At 38.1% G+C, this 14,954-nt stretch overlaps 1 protein-coding gene across 18 annotated transcripts in view; it reads right to left on the reverse strand.

Annotated features, from left to right (window-relative positions):
- SLCO1A2 (solute carrier organic anion transporter family member 1A2) overlaps nucleotides 1–14,954 on the reverse strand; it is a 98,381-nt gene that overhangs the window by 11,058 nt on the left and 72,369 nt on the right. For 17 of the 18 annotated variants that reach the window (XM_008259561.5, XM_051850843.3, XM_089303917.1 and 14 more), the window contains 7 exons: nucleotides 14,528–14,674; nucleotides 11,247–11,345; nucleotides 10,475–10,696; nucleotides 7,139–7,303; nucleotides 5,646–5,841; nucleotides 3,743–3,908; nucleotides 2,224–2,396 (listed from right to left, as the gene is read on the reverse strand). In XM_008259561.5, the coding sequence (XP_008257783.1) occupies nucleotides 2,224–2,396; nucleotides 3,743–3,908; nucleotides 5,646–5,841; nucleotides 7,139–7,303; nucleotides 10,475–10,696; nucleotides 11,247–11,345; nucleotides 14,528–14,674 (1,168 nt within the window). Of the gene's footprint in view, nucleotides 1–2,223; nucleotides 2,397–3,742; nucleotides 3,909–5,645; nucleotides 5,842–5,866; nucleotides 6,390–7,138; nucleotides 7,304–10,474; nucleotides 10,697–11,246; nucleotides 11,346–14,527; nucleotides 14,675–14,954 lie in introns of those variants that run through there. The other variant, XM_089303921.1, reaches the window with a different exon arrangement.

The raw sequence follows: 14,954 nt of genomic DNA on the forward strand, positions 1-14,954 counted from the left end.
GTTGTCCTTCATAATAATCCAGTAAAGGTAAGTATAATATTTCCACGAGTTCTGACAACTTAGTTAAGTAGAGGAACCCCAGTTTATAGCCAGGAGGTCAGAAGTCCAGAGGATCTGGACTTGTGTCTGGCATCTGAAGTAGGGACTGTCTTATGGGACTGAGCTCTTAATGTGTGGGATATCATACTAACTCCAAGAGGATAGTGCCAGAATTGAACTCAACTGGTAATGAATTAGTTGATGTTGAAAAAAACCCCACACATCTGCTATCAGAGTAGAAAAACAGTGTTTTTCTCAGAGTATAAAAGAGGAAACTTTAAAAAATCGACAAAAAAAGGAATTAAAAGCTTGAGATTATTTTGGTACAAAAAATTTTGAAATCCTCCACCTCAAATCCATAGATAATTTTTATAGTAGTGTGATCTTCTTATAAATGAGGAGGAGATAATTGACATCAATAAACCATTTCTTTCATATACTTAAAAAAGTTAAATCATACATAGTTTTTTAAGGTATGCATTTTCCATGAACTTTTTGAAGACAGCCCAGATAAATACATGTATACTTATATATGTGTGTATATATGTATTTATATATATGTCTACTATATGTGTGTATATATATTTATATATGTATATATACTTATATATGTGGATATATTTTGTATATATACTTACATATGTTTGTATGTATTTATATATGTATATATGTATACATACACACACTCACACACACACACACATATATATATATATATAAAAAACCTAGGAAGCAACCAAAGATATATCAGCTTTATGGAAAAACTTCAAAACATTAGTCAAGGATACACAGGAAAATTTAACAAAATATTTGGTGTCAGATTTTCTCCAATCATTCTATGGAATCCACGCAAAATCAATCAAAATTCATATGTCAATAAAAGATCCATGGAGACATAAACCAATTTGGAAAGAAAAGAATCAAGAAAGAGTAAAGATAATGGGGTGGGTGAGTGTGGAGTTACTACACTTGAAATAGATGCTAACATCTGCAAGGCCCAAGTACAAGAATCAGTGTAACACTGTGTGAGAGAAAACAAACAGATCTGTGGAACAGAGTAACTCTGAAACAAAAACCTGGATGTGATGAAGATGATATCACAAAGCAATGAGGAAAAGTTCTATTATATAGGCTATGGTATTAGAAAAACATCATTATATGGAGAAAAAGAACACTGGGTATCTATCTTTTGTACCACATATAAACACAGACTTGAGGATTGATTGTTTGTCTAATGGTTAACATGCCCGAGTCTCACATCAGAGTGCCTGAATTCATTTCTTGGTTCTGAATCTTGAGTAGGCTCTGGGATGCAGAAGGGACGGCTCAAATAACTGGGTTCCTGTCACCCACATGGGAGATGTGAATTATATTACCATCTCCTAGCTCCTAGCCTGGGACTGACTCCATCTGTAGTAGGCATTTGAGGAATAAACTAGTAGAAGGGAGCTCAAGATAAAAGGTATTTATGTCTTGTAGGATAAAATGTAAGACATTATTTTTAGAAATCAAGAATGTTTTTATTTTAAAAACCACATTTTCTAGATATGACTTTACACACACATGCACACATACACACCCCTAAACACACAAGCCTTAAGAAAATTGTTGGATTTCAGTACAAAAAAAAATTTAGGATTTCATTTATAGATGATACCGTGTAAAGCAGACATGATAAGTACTACTCTATGGACCTCGCAGGTGCTGATACTATGGAAAAAGTTAAAAGAAAGGTGACAACAGGGAAAGATAATTGTGCCATGCAAGCAAATTGCATTGGCATGCATAACTTACATGTGACTGCTGTGCATGGCTTGCACTAACTGTAAGTCTGTCTCTTGTGTTACATAGGAGAGATCCACTCAGTTAACGCTAATAAAGGAGATAGGGAGGAAAATGCCCACACATGAGCATTTATGTTGCCGGCTAAAATTTTGTAAATTTCAGTGGTGCTCAGTGCAAAAGCCTTAATGAAGGGTTTGAAGGTTCTTCTAAATGTTCATGAAAAATGGGAAATTCATATTGTCTTTGAATCCCATTTTTTCATGACCTTGGTGAAGTCCTCTCATGCATCAGGACACTGAGTTAGTTCTTAGATACTCTGAGCTCCAAGTAGCTTTCCTAGCAAAGTTTCCTCAATAAGTGACCAGAAAGAAATCTAAATAAAGAAAATAAATCTTGTACCTCAGGAGGACCATATACCCAGGTATGGCAGCTAAGGAATAAATGAAACTGCTAATGGCTGACACGATTAAAAAGTACTGGAGCATCATGGAGCACTCATGTCCTTTCTTACACAGACCAAGGACTGCAGAGAAATTTCCTGGTGGTTGAATGCAGCTACAATTTTCAAATACCTGCCAAAAAATAATACATCATCTTATTCAAGGGTGGAAACTCTTGAACCCAAATCTCAACAATATTGTAGATAGCCAGTTGATCAAGATGGAAACTGCTGATTCCTTTTCTTCTGTTTTTTAAACTTTTAAAATTTAGTTTGAAAAACATAGGGACAGAGAGAGGCAGAAAGACAGGGAGCAGTCTTCCACCTGCTGGTTCACTCCCCAAATATCCACACCAACCAGGGCTGGGCCTGGCTGAAGCCAGGGACCTGCAACTCAACCCAGGTCTCCCACATGGGTGAAACGTACACATGTATTTGAACCAGCGTCTGCTGCCTCGCATAGTACACATCGAAAGGAAGCTGCACATGCTAGGGGTGCCAGGACTCGAATCTAGTTCTTACAGTGTGGGCATCCCCCTCAGTAGCTTAACTACTGAGCCAAATGCTTGTTTCTATGCCCAGTCTTTATTTTGTCTGTCAGGATTATAGGATAAAACAAAACATAAAAATGTGTTTCCCCAAAACTGTATTTTTTTCTAAGAATATGGAGCAAATTTGTGAAAGCTCCACTATCAAAAAGTACACTGCTTTTAAACACATACTGTTTTGTGACAACAAAAGTACGACAAAACCTGTTGCAGTGTGCTCAGTTGAAATATATGCCTACAAATAAACTGTTCCAGAAATATAGTTCATGTTGAAAATGAAGCAACCCTTTTTGAATTGTTGTATGTTTCCAGGTCCTCCTACAAATCAGAGTTTAAATTTTACTTTGATCACCAGCCAATATTATAAATAGTATGATATTTTAAAAATAAGAAAATAGGCCCAATTCTATCATTTTACAGTAGTATCAGAATTTGAAAAATATGAAAAGTACAGAATGTGCACAGGAGAAATAAAATAAATAGCAAAGTAATTTGCTGGATAATTGAGATTAAAACCACTAATTTTATCTCAATGATAAAAAGATTTGACTCCAGGGTATTTTTAACTGAGGCTATTTGCATAATAATCTAAACTGGTTTTAAATACTGGTCAATGCTCAAACATCATGAAGGTTTTACATATGACCTAGGAAATAAAAATCATGAATTGAGCATATAAATCTTAACATGTTGCCCACAAAACAGCTCATCTGGTTTTGAGGAAAGACTAATTTTACTTTTATCAAATCCAGTTCTTGTTTGGAAAGTGCCAAGGCAGGGCACCAACAAAATTAATTTGTGGTAATCACTTCATAATGTACACATACATCAAATCATCACATGGCACATATGAAATACTCAGGACTTTGTTGTATCTCAGTCAACCTGGGATAGGGGAGTGACAGAGAATACAAGCAGTAGGATATGTTACCATGTTGATTCCTGTTCCGATGGATGACTCACAGCCAGCAAGGCAGGCTGACATGTATGACAAGCCATTGTCTCCACACACAGGGTCCCAAATTGTAGCTGGGCAGTTGCAATCCTTATTACAGTCAGCAAAGATGTTATTTCCCACATATAAATCTTTTGGAATTCTGAAATGATTTAAAATAGCACCGTGAATATTGAAAAATATTCAAGCTTTTTTTAATCTCAGTCCCAAATTACATTTCCTTGCCACCCCCAAAATAAAAACAGAAATCTTCCAACTAGCAGTGCATGGTTTCTTGTCTACAGCTCTGGTTTAAGAGCTGCTTTGGTGACCAAATAGCCGCTCTGGCAATGATGTATTTCGAAGAACTACAAGATTAAGGGTGGAAACTAATTGCCATGATTGATCCATCTGTGGAAAATAACAAGAGAGCTAATTTCAGCATCCAAATCTCCAAGAATCTCCAAGTTCCTTTTATAAAATAGACAGCACATGTAGCTAGAAACAAAACTCTGAGTAAACACACGTGGTCTTCCAGCAATAAAAGTAACCCAGCTCTCATGATACTATTCAAAAAGCACGGGAGGGAAGCTAGCGACTGAATTCAAGTCCTAACCATGTGACTAGTTCACTGTGGCTCTCCACACATTCTCTTTGGGAAACAGCATGAATGGACAGGGAGACAATCTATAAGCTTCTCTCCAACTTTAAAATTCATGTTTCCATATTGATATGGTTGAAGAAGTTCAGCATGAACTCCCTTTGTCTCTGAACCTCAATTTCTTCATCTGTCAAATAGAAATAATTACGTCTGTCTTAAATGGAATTTGTAAGGCTCAAATCAGAAATTATTACAGTCTTGTAAGTCCCAATGATCTCAAAGTTATATCTTAGAATGTCCTTTATTTCATTTTAACTAACAATTTGATCATCTAAATATGCTCTATAACGCATTTTTAAAACTTTTTAAATCACTATGAAAAATCTTTCTGTAAACCCAAATGATGCTCAAAAATACAAAATTTAAAACTGTTCCATATTTTGGACACATCTATACAAATGAAATACTGTGTATGAATTTACATGTTTATCATGTACTAAGAGTCAGTTATGGTAAAACAAAGACTATTGAGATCTCATAGTAAACTCTTTTTTTTTTTTTTTTTTTTGACAGGGAGAGTGGATAGTGAGAGAGAGAGAAGCAGAGAGAAAGGTCTTCCTTTTGCCAGTGGTTCACCCTCCAATGGCCACCACGGCTGGTGCGCTGCGGCTGGCACACCGCGCTGATCCGATGGCAGGAGCCAGGTACTTATCCTGGTCTCCCAGGGGGTGCAGGGCCCAAGGACTTGGGCCATCCTCCTCTGCACTCCCTGGCCACAGCAGAGAGCTGGCCTGGAAGAGGGGCAACCGGGACAGAATCCGGAGCCCTGACCAGGACTAGAACCTGGTGTGCCGGCGCCGCTAGGTGGAGGATTAGCCTATTGAGCCGCGGTGCCCGCCCCATAGTAAACTCTTAATATGATCTATTTATGGCAGTATTAAACATGTGGATAACATATCCTAGTGGCCAAAAACTATAGCTTTTTACTTTATAGAATCTTTAAGGTCCACTAGAATATCACAAAGACAATTACATACACACATGCAAACACACACACACACACATACACACATACATAAAATCATGAACTCACCCTCTGATATGTTCTCAACCTCTTTAATAAGCTTTGAACATGGGTAAATTGAGTTACAAATGAGAAATGGAGGAAAAATACAGAAAGACCATAGATCAGTGCCATAACTCCAATAAGCAAATAATCTGAGCATGTATAACCAATAGATAAAATATACTATTAACTGCTTGTTGAAACTATATGACATTTATTAGAAAAAAACATACCCTTCATAAGAGGTAGTTAAGCCAGCAACTGAAGAATTATCACAGGTCATGAGAAAACATAAAAAGTATAATAAATACTCAGATAAAGTTAACCAGAATCCTATATGGGCAGCTTGTTTGACAGTAATCTTGAATTTCTTCATAAGTAAACCACCAGCTATATATCCAAAACATATTGGAGGTAAGTTATAAATACCTATAAAATGCAATTAAAATATGATTCACAAAGTGGCTTAGCAAAAGAATAGATATGTTAACATATTTTATCTAATATGTCTTACCTAAGCCATACATATCTTACATCTTACATAAGCAACTATTTAGGTCCTACACACAGTAAAGGAGGTTGTTTTAATGTTAATCTCAGTTACACATTGCATACAGGGAGATTCTGAAATGCCTCATATTGCTGAAGTATACTTTTGAAGGCTGTCACTATTATCATTCATGTAATTAATCGCAGTAGGTTATACATTCCAGTAGGCAGGGATCAGGATGAAGATCTCTTTCCATAGGACCCAGGTAGGAATGTCAAGACAAAGTTCACCAGTAATTTGTTGCTTCTTCTGTAGGATAGAGGTGTGTGTGTGTGTGTGTGTGTGTGTTCTTTATTCTCACTCTAGGTGTCAAGAATTTGATTCAGCTCAAAACCTTCAGGCGGTCCCTCTGCTGAGCTTTTTGCTGTCAATGGCATTCACATTTTTAATCTTGCTACTCCTGACCAGAGTCTTGTTTTCTCAAACTCTACCAAGAAAAAAAGAAAAAGAAAAAAGGCAGATCTAGGTTGCATTTGAATAAAGCCAGCAACTGATTCACTAAGTCAAGGTCTTGGGATAGCTGCTTAAAAATCCATTCCGGAGTCCCATCTGGTAGATTCTGATTTAATCTGTCTAATGGGGTTCCCGGGTACCGGAATCTCCCTCAAGCAATCTGCATAACTGGGTACAGTTAGCTTGGTATATTGGCTTTTCCAACTGGTGAAAGGATTGCAGAAACAAACCAAACCAAACGCAGGAGCACGGTAGTATAGAACAGTTGTGGTTAGTGTGGTCATAGGAAAAGCAGGATGTATGTGGCTGCAGAAACCACAGAAACCACCAGGGGGACCGGGAACTGAGAAACTCGGAACCCATGAACTGGAGCCCAAAAAGTAAAATCTGAGAAAGGAATACAGAACCGTGAAGAGTTACCTCTGTATTCCTTTTTAATTAATGGGTTGCCTATCTGAAAATTGTGCCTGATTTTTGCATTCCCCAAGATTTCCAACATAATGAATTTGCATTGTGACTGGAGAGAAAGCAGAAGACAAAAAGTCAGGATATTTCTGGCTGCTTTTCCCTACACTTGATTTCCCTGAAGAGTGTAGGCAAAAAATACACCAGAGGCAGAAATACACTAGAAATTAGAAATTTTCTAAATCATTGTCACACTGTCACCAGTTCAAGAGGCAGAGGGTAGGACTGTGCTCCTGGTGCAATGAAAAGCAGACATACCAATTAAAAAGATGGCTTCTGAAGTTGATTTTCCATATTGTTGCTCCATGTATTTCGGCATGAAGGAGAACATATTAACAAATGCATTGAACTCCATCACACTTAAAACTATGAAAAGCATGTAAACTGGATTGCAGGAGAGACTTTTCATGAAGGGTAAAAAATCTGAAAGGAAAGAATAAGGAGTGTGAGACTAACTTGGCTTGGATTTGCATTTTGTGTGTTCCAAAGCAAAACTATAAAGAGACCAAAATGGAGTTTGTGTCCACATGATTTCATTTTGCCCCTTTGTTTTTCCTTCTGGTAATTTCTCCCTCTTCACTAGAGATTCTGACAGGAAAGATGCTGATTCTGTGTTCTAAATCTGGACGGAAATGGATGAGCAAGGTTTGTGTTCAGATATTGATATGACCACTGCTCAATGATTATATATATAAATTTTCTCAAAGGCCAGGAATTTTTCTTCTTCTTGAGAACAATAGTTTTGGAGATTCTGCTAAAGATCTAACAAGAAGCTCATTAGAACCAGCTGCAGATATTTTATAAAACACCAATCCCTGGTCCCACTCCAGAGATGCCCATTCATTTGGGACATGCAAAGGATCCTGTCAGTCATTGAATCAAAACTTTTCCCTGTTTGAAAAGCTCAGAGCCAAACTTTTGTACTTTCCCATGTGTGCTGAGTCCCATGGTAGCCATCTGAGCTCAAATTCTCTCTTGTGCTTTCTTTTCACTTTTCTGTTTGTCATGTTCTCCACCTTGATTTCCTTCTGTTGTACTATGCTGGGTGGCTTAATAAAGTGCCTAAAATGCATTCTCAATCAGAGTAGCAACAAATTAATAATCTAGAAGAGAAGAAAGTGTAGCTTAATGCAACCAAATGAATTCTCACTGTAGAAGTCCTTTTCATGAATCAAGTCCATGCAGGGGACAGAGTTGTGGTTAGAGTTCTTTGGGATTTTTATCTTTTTGAAAAGCAGAGAGACTGAGATAGAAGGGACACCGGAAGATCTGCCATCCGCTGGTTTACTCCTCAGATTCAGGTAACAGTCAGGAACAAACCAAAGCCAGGGGTTTCTAACTCAATCTGACACTCCTACATTTGTGGCAGGGACCTAACTATTAGAGCCATCACTGCTGCCTCCCAGGGTATGCAACAGCTGGAAGCTGGAATCAGAAGTGGAGCCGGAAGTCGAACCCAGACACTCTCATATGAGATACGAGTATCCTAAGCAGTGTCTTTGTTGTTGCACCAAATGTCTCCCTCTGGAACTTTTAAACCCACATCCCTGTCCCCACAGATGAGTGTCAGTAGTTCACATTTATTTTTCTATATATCTTAGAATCAGCTAAACTCTTTCCTAGTTTTGAAAACTGATCTTGCAGACAGCATGTAGTACTCTGTGTCCACATCATCTGTGCATCCGTATCAGCCCTGTGAGAAGAGTGGTTCAGGTAATCATGATGCGGCTAAGAATTAGCAAGATTCTTTATGAGCTGTTAAATGATCTGATAAGCACTATATTACATTCAGTTATGATTTTAGTGAATTCATAATTGTGAATAAAAATTATATGAAAATAAGTATTATAATTTGTGAGTGGCAATAGAAATAGCAGTATAGGAAAAAACCACTAATACTAGTAGCAATAAAAGTAAGGTGTGCCCAAATTCCTTACACCTTCCCATATCAACTTAATATAGTAATCAAATTTTTATCCCCATTTACAGATAAGGAAACTGATTTCCTCCCTATCCTCTAAATAAATACTCTAAAAATTCTGGGGATAGGCAGGGAGGTCATTTGGTTTAGCTATTAATATGCCCGCATCCCAGATCTGAGCCCGCATCCCAGATCTGAGCCTGGGTTCGAGTCTCAGCTCCGTTTGTAATTTCAGCTGCCTGCTAATATGCGCCCCAGGAGGTGGCAGTGATGGCTCCAGTATCTAGGTCTCTGCTGCCTCTGCGGTAGACCTGGATTGAATTCCTGGCTCCTGGCTCCATGCTGATCCAGCCCTTGTTGGCTGTTTTGAGTATTTGAGGATTGAACCAGTGGATGGAAACACACTATTTCTCTCTCTCTCTCTCTGGAGTTGTATCGTTTATTATGTTTTCTTTTCCTGCTTTAACTTCCAGAAAGCACACAGGTAAGTAAACATATTGGTGTTTACTACCTGTCTGGATTGGTATGCATTTTTCTTGCCTAATAAACTTTGGTTTAGTCATTTATTTTTTAAATTACACTTAAGTATTTTAATATTTTTATAGATATGTGGCAAGAAGCTCATTAGAACCAGCTAAAAAATCTATTTTTTGTAAAATAAATGTTTTGAAAACAGACATGACCAAATCATTCAGTATTTAAGTGTCCAGACTGACATAAAATTTTATATGAATGCTGATCTGAGGTCACCCAGTCTCCAAACTGTATCATTTATTTCTAGTTAAGAGCACAGGGAGAATCAAACTAGTTGGACATGATTCACTACTGAGTGTTGATGACAACTTATTTTTTTTTTAAAGATTGATTTATTTACTTCAAAGGCAGAGCTTGGGGGGGGATGGGGGAGAGAGAGAGGGAGAGAGGGAGAGAGGGAGAGAGGGAGGCAGGGAGGTCTTCCATCCACTGGTTCACTCCCTAGATGGCCGCAACAACCAGAGCTCTGCAGATCGGAAGCCAGGAGCCAGGAGCTTCCTCTGGGTCTCCCACACAGGTGCTGGAGCCCAAGGGCTTGGGCCACATTCTACTACTTTCCCAGGCCACAGCAGAGAGCTGGATCAGAAGTGGAGAAAAAAAAAATATGGGCTGGCACCGTGGCTCACTTGGTTAATCCTCCACCTGCAGTGCCAGCACCCTATATGGGCACTGGATTCTAGTCCCAGTTGCTCCTCTTCCAGTCCAGCTCTCTGCTGTGGCCCGGGAAGGCAGTGGAGGATGGCCCAGTGCTTGGCCCCTGCACCCGCATGGAGACCAGGAAGAAGCACCTGGCTCCTGGCTTCGGATCGGCGCAGCACCGGCCGTAGCAGCCATTAGGAGAGTGAACCAATGGAAGGAAGACCTTTCTCTCTGTCTGCCTCTCTCTCACTGTATAACTCTGTCTGTCAAATTAAAAAAAAAATTAAAAAAAAAAAAGAAAGAAGTGGTGCAGCCAGGACTCAAACCGGCACCATGTGGAATGCTGCTACTGAGACAGCGGCTTTCCCCCGTATGCCACTGCACTGGCCCCGACAAATTATCTTAACACAGCATAACTTTTATAATGTTAGACTCAAATACAGACAGAGTTAGATAAAACATAAAGAAAGTTATATGGTATTCAAAATAGTCATATTTGCCTTTAGTGATTCCACGCTGTTGCTTCTTGACATCTTCTGTTTGCTTCTCTTCTTTGCTACTTTTAATGATGTCAGGATTATCCTCTAGTCCTTCCTTTGGAAGTGTTTTGGGCAAAAAGAAAAAAGGGATGGCAGTGAGCACATTCACTCCTGCACAAATCAAAAAGCCAAACCACCAAGCACCAACCCAGCGAGTATCAGTGGGAGTTATGGTCAGATCATCTGCAAAGAAATGCATACATTTTTATTAGCTTGTATCATTATTTCCTATATGAAGTAAAAAACTTACTAAAATTATAATCCTTAGGTTTTATCCACGTATGAATTTTTATATAATTCATTCATAAAGCTTTTATGATAGTATATAGTGTTAAAATATTCTCCAACAATAAATTAGTCTGATTATCCTATCCTTTAAGGAATTCAAAAATAGATATTTTTAAAATAACTCGAAGTCTATTTCATTGTTTCCTAATGAATGCGTGGTTAAAAGAAACCAAAACCTGTGTACTTAAATGTTTAGAACCAAGAAATATGATTGCAGTAGAAAGAGCCCTGGGTTTAGAGTCAGAAGGTCAGGATTCTATCTTGCTCTACTGCTTAGTAGCTTGAAGTACTTGGGAAGTTATTTAAACACCTCTATTTCAGTTTGTGTGCTTTTCAAGTGGAGACAACTTGCCCAACTGATGGTCAAATAAGGCAGTGATTAATGTGATTGCATACCTGGAATGCCTGACACACTCTAGACATCATCTGACATTTATTGAATTACCTGTGTTGACAGAGCCAGTGTCCACATAAACGTTTGCACAGAATGACGCTAACAAAAGTCCAATCAAAGGACCTATAACAGCTCCTGTTTCTATAATTCCTAAAAGTAAACAAAAATTAAAAATTTGCAGCATAGATATATGCCCACATGAAGAGTTCTAGTTCCATGGAAAGTCTGAGGATTGGGTTACTTTTGAATTAGGCGTTCAATTTCTAAGAAAATTAAGCTTGTTTTATGTAACTAGTGTTTGTTTCTGTAAATATTGAATAAAAACAATCCTAACAATGTAAAACTATGGTTTCTAAGCCTCCAGATTCCTTCTCATGCTGGATTATGGGTAAAGATTTGCTGTAACGGCATAGGCATTCTCAGCTAGGGTTGTGGTTTTAGCAAAATCATGGTATTGAGCAAGGTGCTTTTGGTGCTTTCCATGGTCATGTTTCTTGAGGAATTCTAGTGCATGTGATGAGGAATTTCCTGCTACCCAATCCCCAGAGAAGCTCCACTCTCATATCTCTAACTTGAACCTTCTGTCTGACTCTGTCCTCTTTATTATGATACATCCAAATCTCCCACATCAGTGCCAGAAAGCCAAATATTTGAACCATCAGCACTGCCTTCAGGGTGCTCATTAGCAGGAAGCTGGAATCGGAAACCAGAGCTAGGAATTGAACCCAGGTGCTCCCATGGGAGACACGGGTATATTAACCACTGAGCTAACCTCCCACCCCAGAACTCCTTTCCTAAACTCCGCATTCCTATTTCTCGTTTCCATCACTTGACTTCGTATTCCCTGGAACTTCGTTCCAACTATCTCATGACTTGTCTACAGTTCAGTCTGTTTGAGCCCTCGTGGCTCACTGAAAATAAGCCTCTTCAGTTTTCCTCTCCTTCACTTTAAACTTTGTTTTCTCCTCCTCCTCAGCTCTGTGGGTTAGCCAAAGCTAAATACACAGGACTTCTTGTTGCCAGCCTCTTCCTGCTCCTCTGAGGCAGTGCTCTGCTCAGCACTCCCTCCCTGGTGCCTGTTTCATCTCCTCCCACCCAGTGATTGCTGCAATATCTCAAATCTACTCTGCTTTTCTTTCCTTTCTTATGCTCTCCATGGACTTCCTCATCTCTCATTCACTTCGCTACAACCCGTTCACATGCTCCTCATAATACTTATACTACCATGTGGCACCAGCGATCTCTTTGTCACAACGCCAGTGTCCTCTTAATCTGATCTTCTAAAACTTCAGGTTCTGTGTCTAACTCCTTTTTCAACATACACCCCAAGACTTTCACAGACCTATTCATTTATTGGTTCACTTTCTTCTATTACTATTCCTTCCATGATAGTTCTTTCTGCTATGCTACCTGTTACGCAGAAGAATGTCCTCCTATGGCAATGTGTTTCTCCTTCTTGTTCTCACTTATTGTCTTTGTATGAATGATTTTCAAACCAACTTTTCTATTCTCTCCTAAACAATTGTTTTTTTATGTGTAGCTATTTGATTTACAGCTATTTGTATGCTATATTTATAGTTATTTGTAAATGTATACATACACACAATGCATACTATGTATATATATTATTTATAATCCTGTAATTAGTTATCTAAAACTTTGTAGAAGATAATAACTTATTCATCTTAATATATAGTTATCATAGTACTTTTATATATTATGTATATCTCCCAGCATTTGTGAGTAAAGAAATACATACCATCAAAAGATATTTGTTGATTTATTGTAGGAAAGTACTTGCAACTTTTCAATATAAATGTAGGAAAGGATTTGAAGATACCAAACAAAAAAACACTGAAAAGGATTATTTTTAAAAAGTCAGTGTGTTACCAAAATGTGCCAAAAGTTATTTGGGGTAATAGTTCATAAATACTGTGTTTTAATCCACCTTGATTATGTATTAATCTGCTATTTTCTCTCTCTTTGATTTGTCTAGCTTTTAAAAGTTATGTCTATATTCATAGCAAAATGGCCCTCAACTCAAAGTTATGAATTTATGTCAACTACTGATGGAATATCTCAAGAACATAAAAGGCTACTTATGATAAATTAGGAATATAGAAAACAACAGAAGACAACAGAAAATGTGAATCTCAAGCTGGCTGTTGTGCAGGTGATATGCATGGATTTTTAAAAAGTTTAAGAAACATAACCAAAGTATGAAGAAAAGTAATTGTGACCAGAATGGAGAACCTTCACTGTCACAGGGACTCATATAGAGAGATTGTGGTAACAGGAAATCATATAGGAGACTAAATAGATCAGTTAGGTGAAGAGCCATGAGCCATGAGTAAAGAGATCAGATTTAGAAGTAGACGCTGTAGTGTAGCAGGTTAAGCCAACACTTGCAATGCCTGCATCCCCTAGCAGAATGCCAGTTCAAGGCCTGGCTACTCTGCTTTAACTTCTTGCTCGTGCATCTCGGTAGGCAGCAGATGATGGCTCAAGTGGTTGGGCTCCTGTGACTCAAATAGGAGATCCATATGGAGTTTGAGGCTCCTTGCTTTGGGCTGACCCAGCCCTGGTCTGGCCATTTGGAGAGTAAGCAATAGACAGAAGATCATTCCCATTCATTCTCTCTCTCTCTCTTCCCCCTTCCCTCTCTCCCCTCAATCCCTCTCATCTGCCTCTACCTTTCCCTCTCCCTCTCTCCTTCTCTCAGTCTTTGTGTGTGTGTGTGTGTGTCACACTGTCATCAAATAGATTAAAACACACAAAAAAAACTTTTCTAAAAAAGAGATAATATATAAGAAGGAAACAGTATATGTCATGAACACGGTAATCATGATTAAAACAACATTTGAGAAAAGTTACACTATAAGAATTAAGAAACTGATAAAAATACCAACGATAAAATGACCAAGAAAGAATTATTGAATATTTCACATAGAGGTGAATTAATGAAAACCTGAGCAAAAAAAATAGTAATAATTAAAATAGTAAGAAAGATTTTGAATATAAGGTTTATTTTAAAGAAAACCGTGGTAAATATTTTACCAGATTGGATATAGTGCTGTCAAGGAAATGGAGAAATCAAACAGAACTCTTGGGGACATAAGAATAGCTGTATCTCTAATAGCAAAAGGCAGATGTAACAAAGTCATCTCTTTGGAGTTAGCATATAATTGCTCCACTCACCAAACTGTTATGCCAAGGCATACTGTACATCATTCTGGAATTCACTAAAAGTTCAAACAAATAACTAATTTCTACCCTAATGGAACTTGGTATACTGGTATACTTGGTATACTAGGGCAGATTTTCAAACTTACCAATGTATAAAGGAGAGTTTTCAGATTTGGCAAAATCTTCTATATAGGAAATACCCAATGGCATAATGGGAGTTTCACCCACTCCACGTATAATATTTCCTACTAGCACATATACCCACATGAAAGAGCGTACTTCCTTCACACACTCTGCATTAAAACAAAATAAGACATTGCATTAGTATTTTGATAGCGAATTATTATTTCAAGGTAATTCTAAGTTTTCTGCAAACATTTCAACAGTTCTCATGGTTCTTATGTGACCAGGGCACCCACCTGTCAATGATTAAATTTTACTATGCCAGCAGTGAATCATTGGGCCATCCCTGCTGCACCCTCTGACATAGTTCAATATGGACAAGGATAATTGAGTGCTGGAGCCAGTTCCTATTGAGTTGGGCATGATGAGCATGCACACCTATTCTCAATT

This window comes from Oryctolagus cuniculus, chromosome 9 (genome assembly GCF_051225735.1).
Source record: "Oryctolagus cuniculus isolate XC-2025 breed Fujian yellow rabbit chromosome 9, ASM5122573v1, whole genome shotgun sequence".
NCBI lineage: Eukaryota > Metazoa > Chordata > Mammalia > Lagomorpha > Leporidae > Oryctolagus > Oryctolagus cuniculus.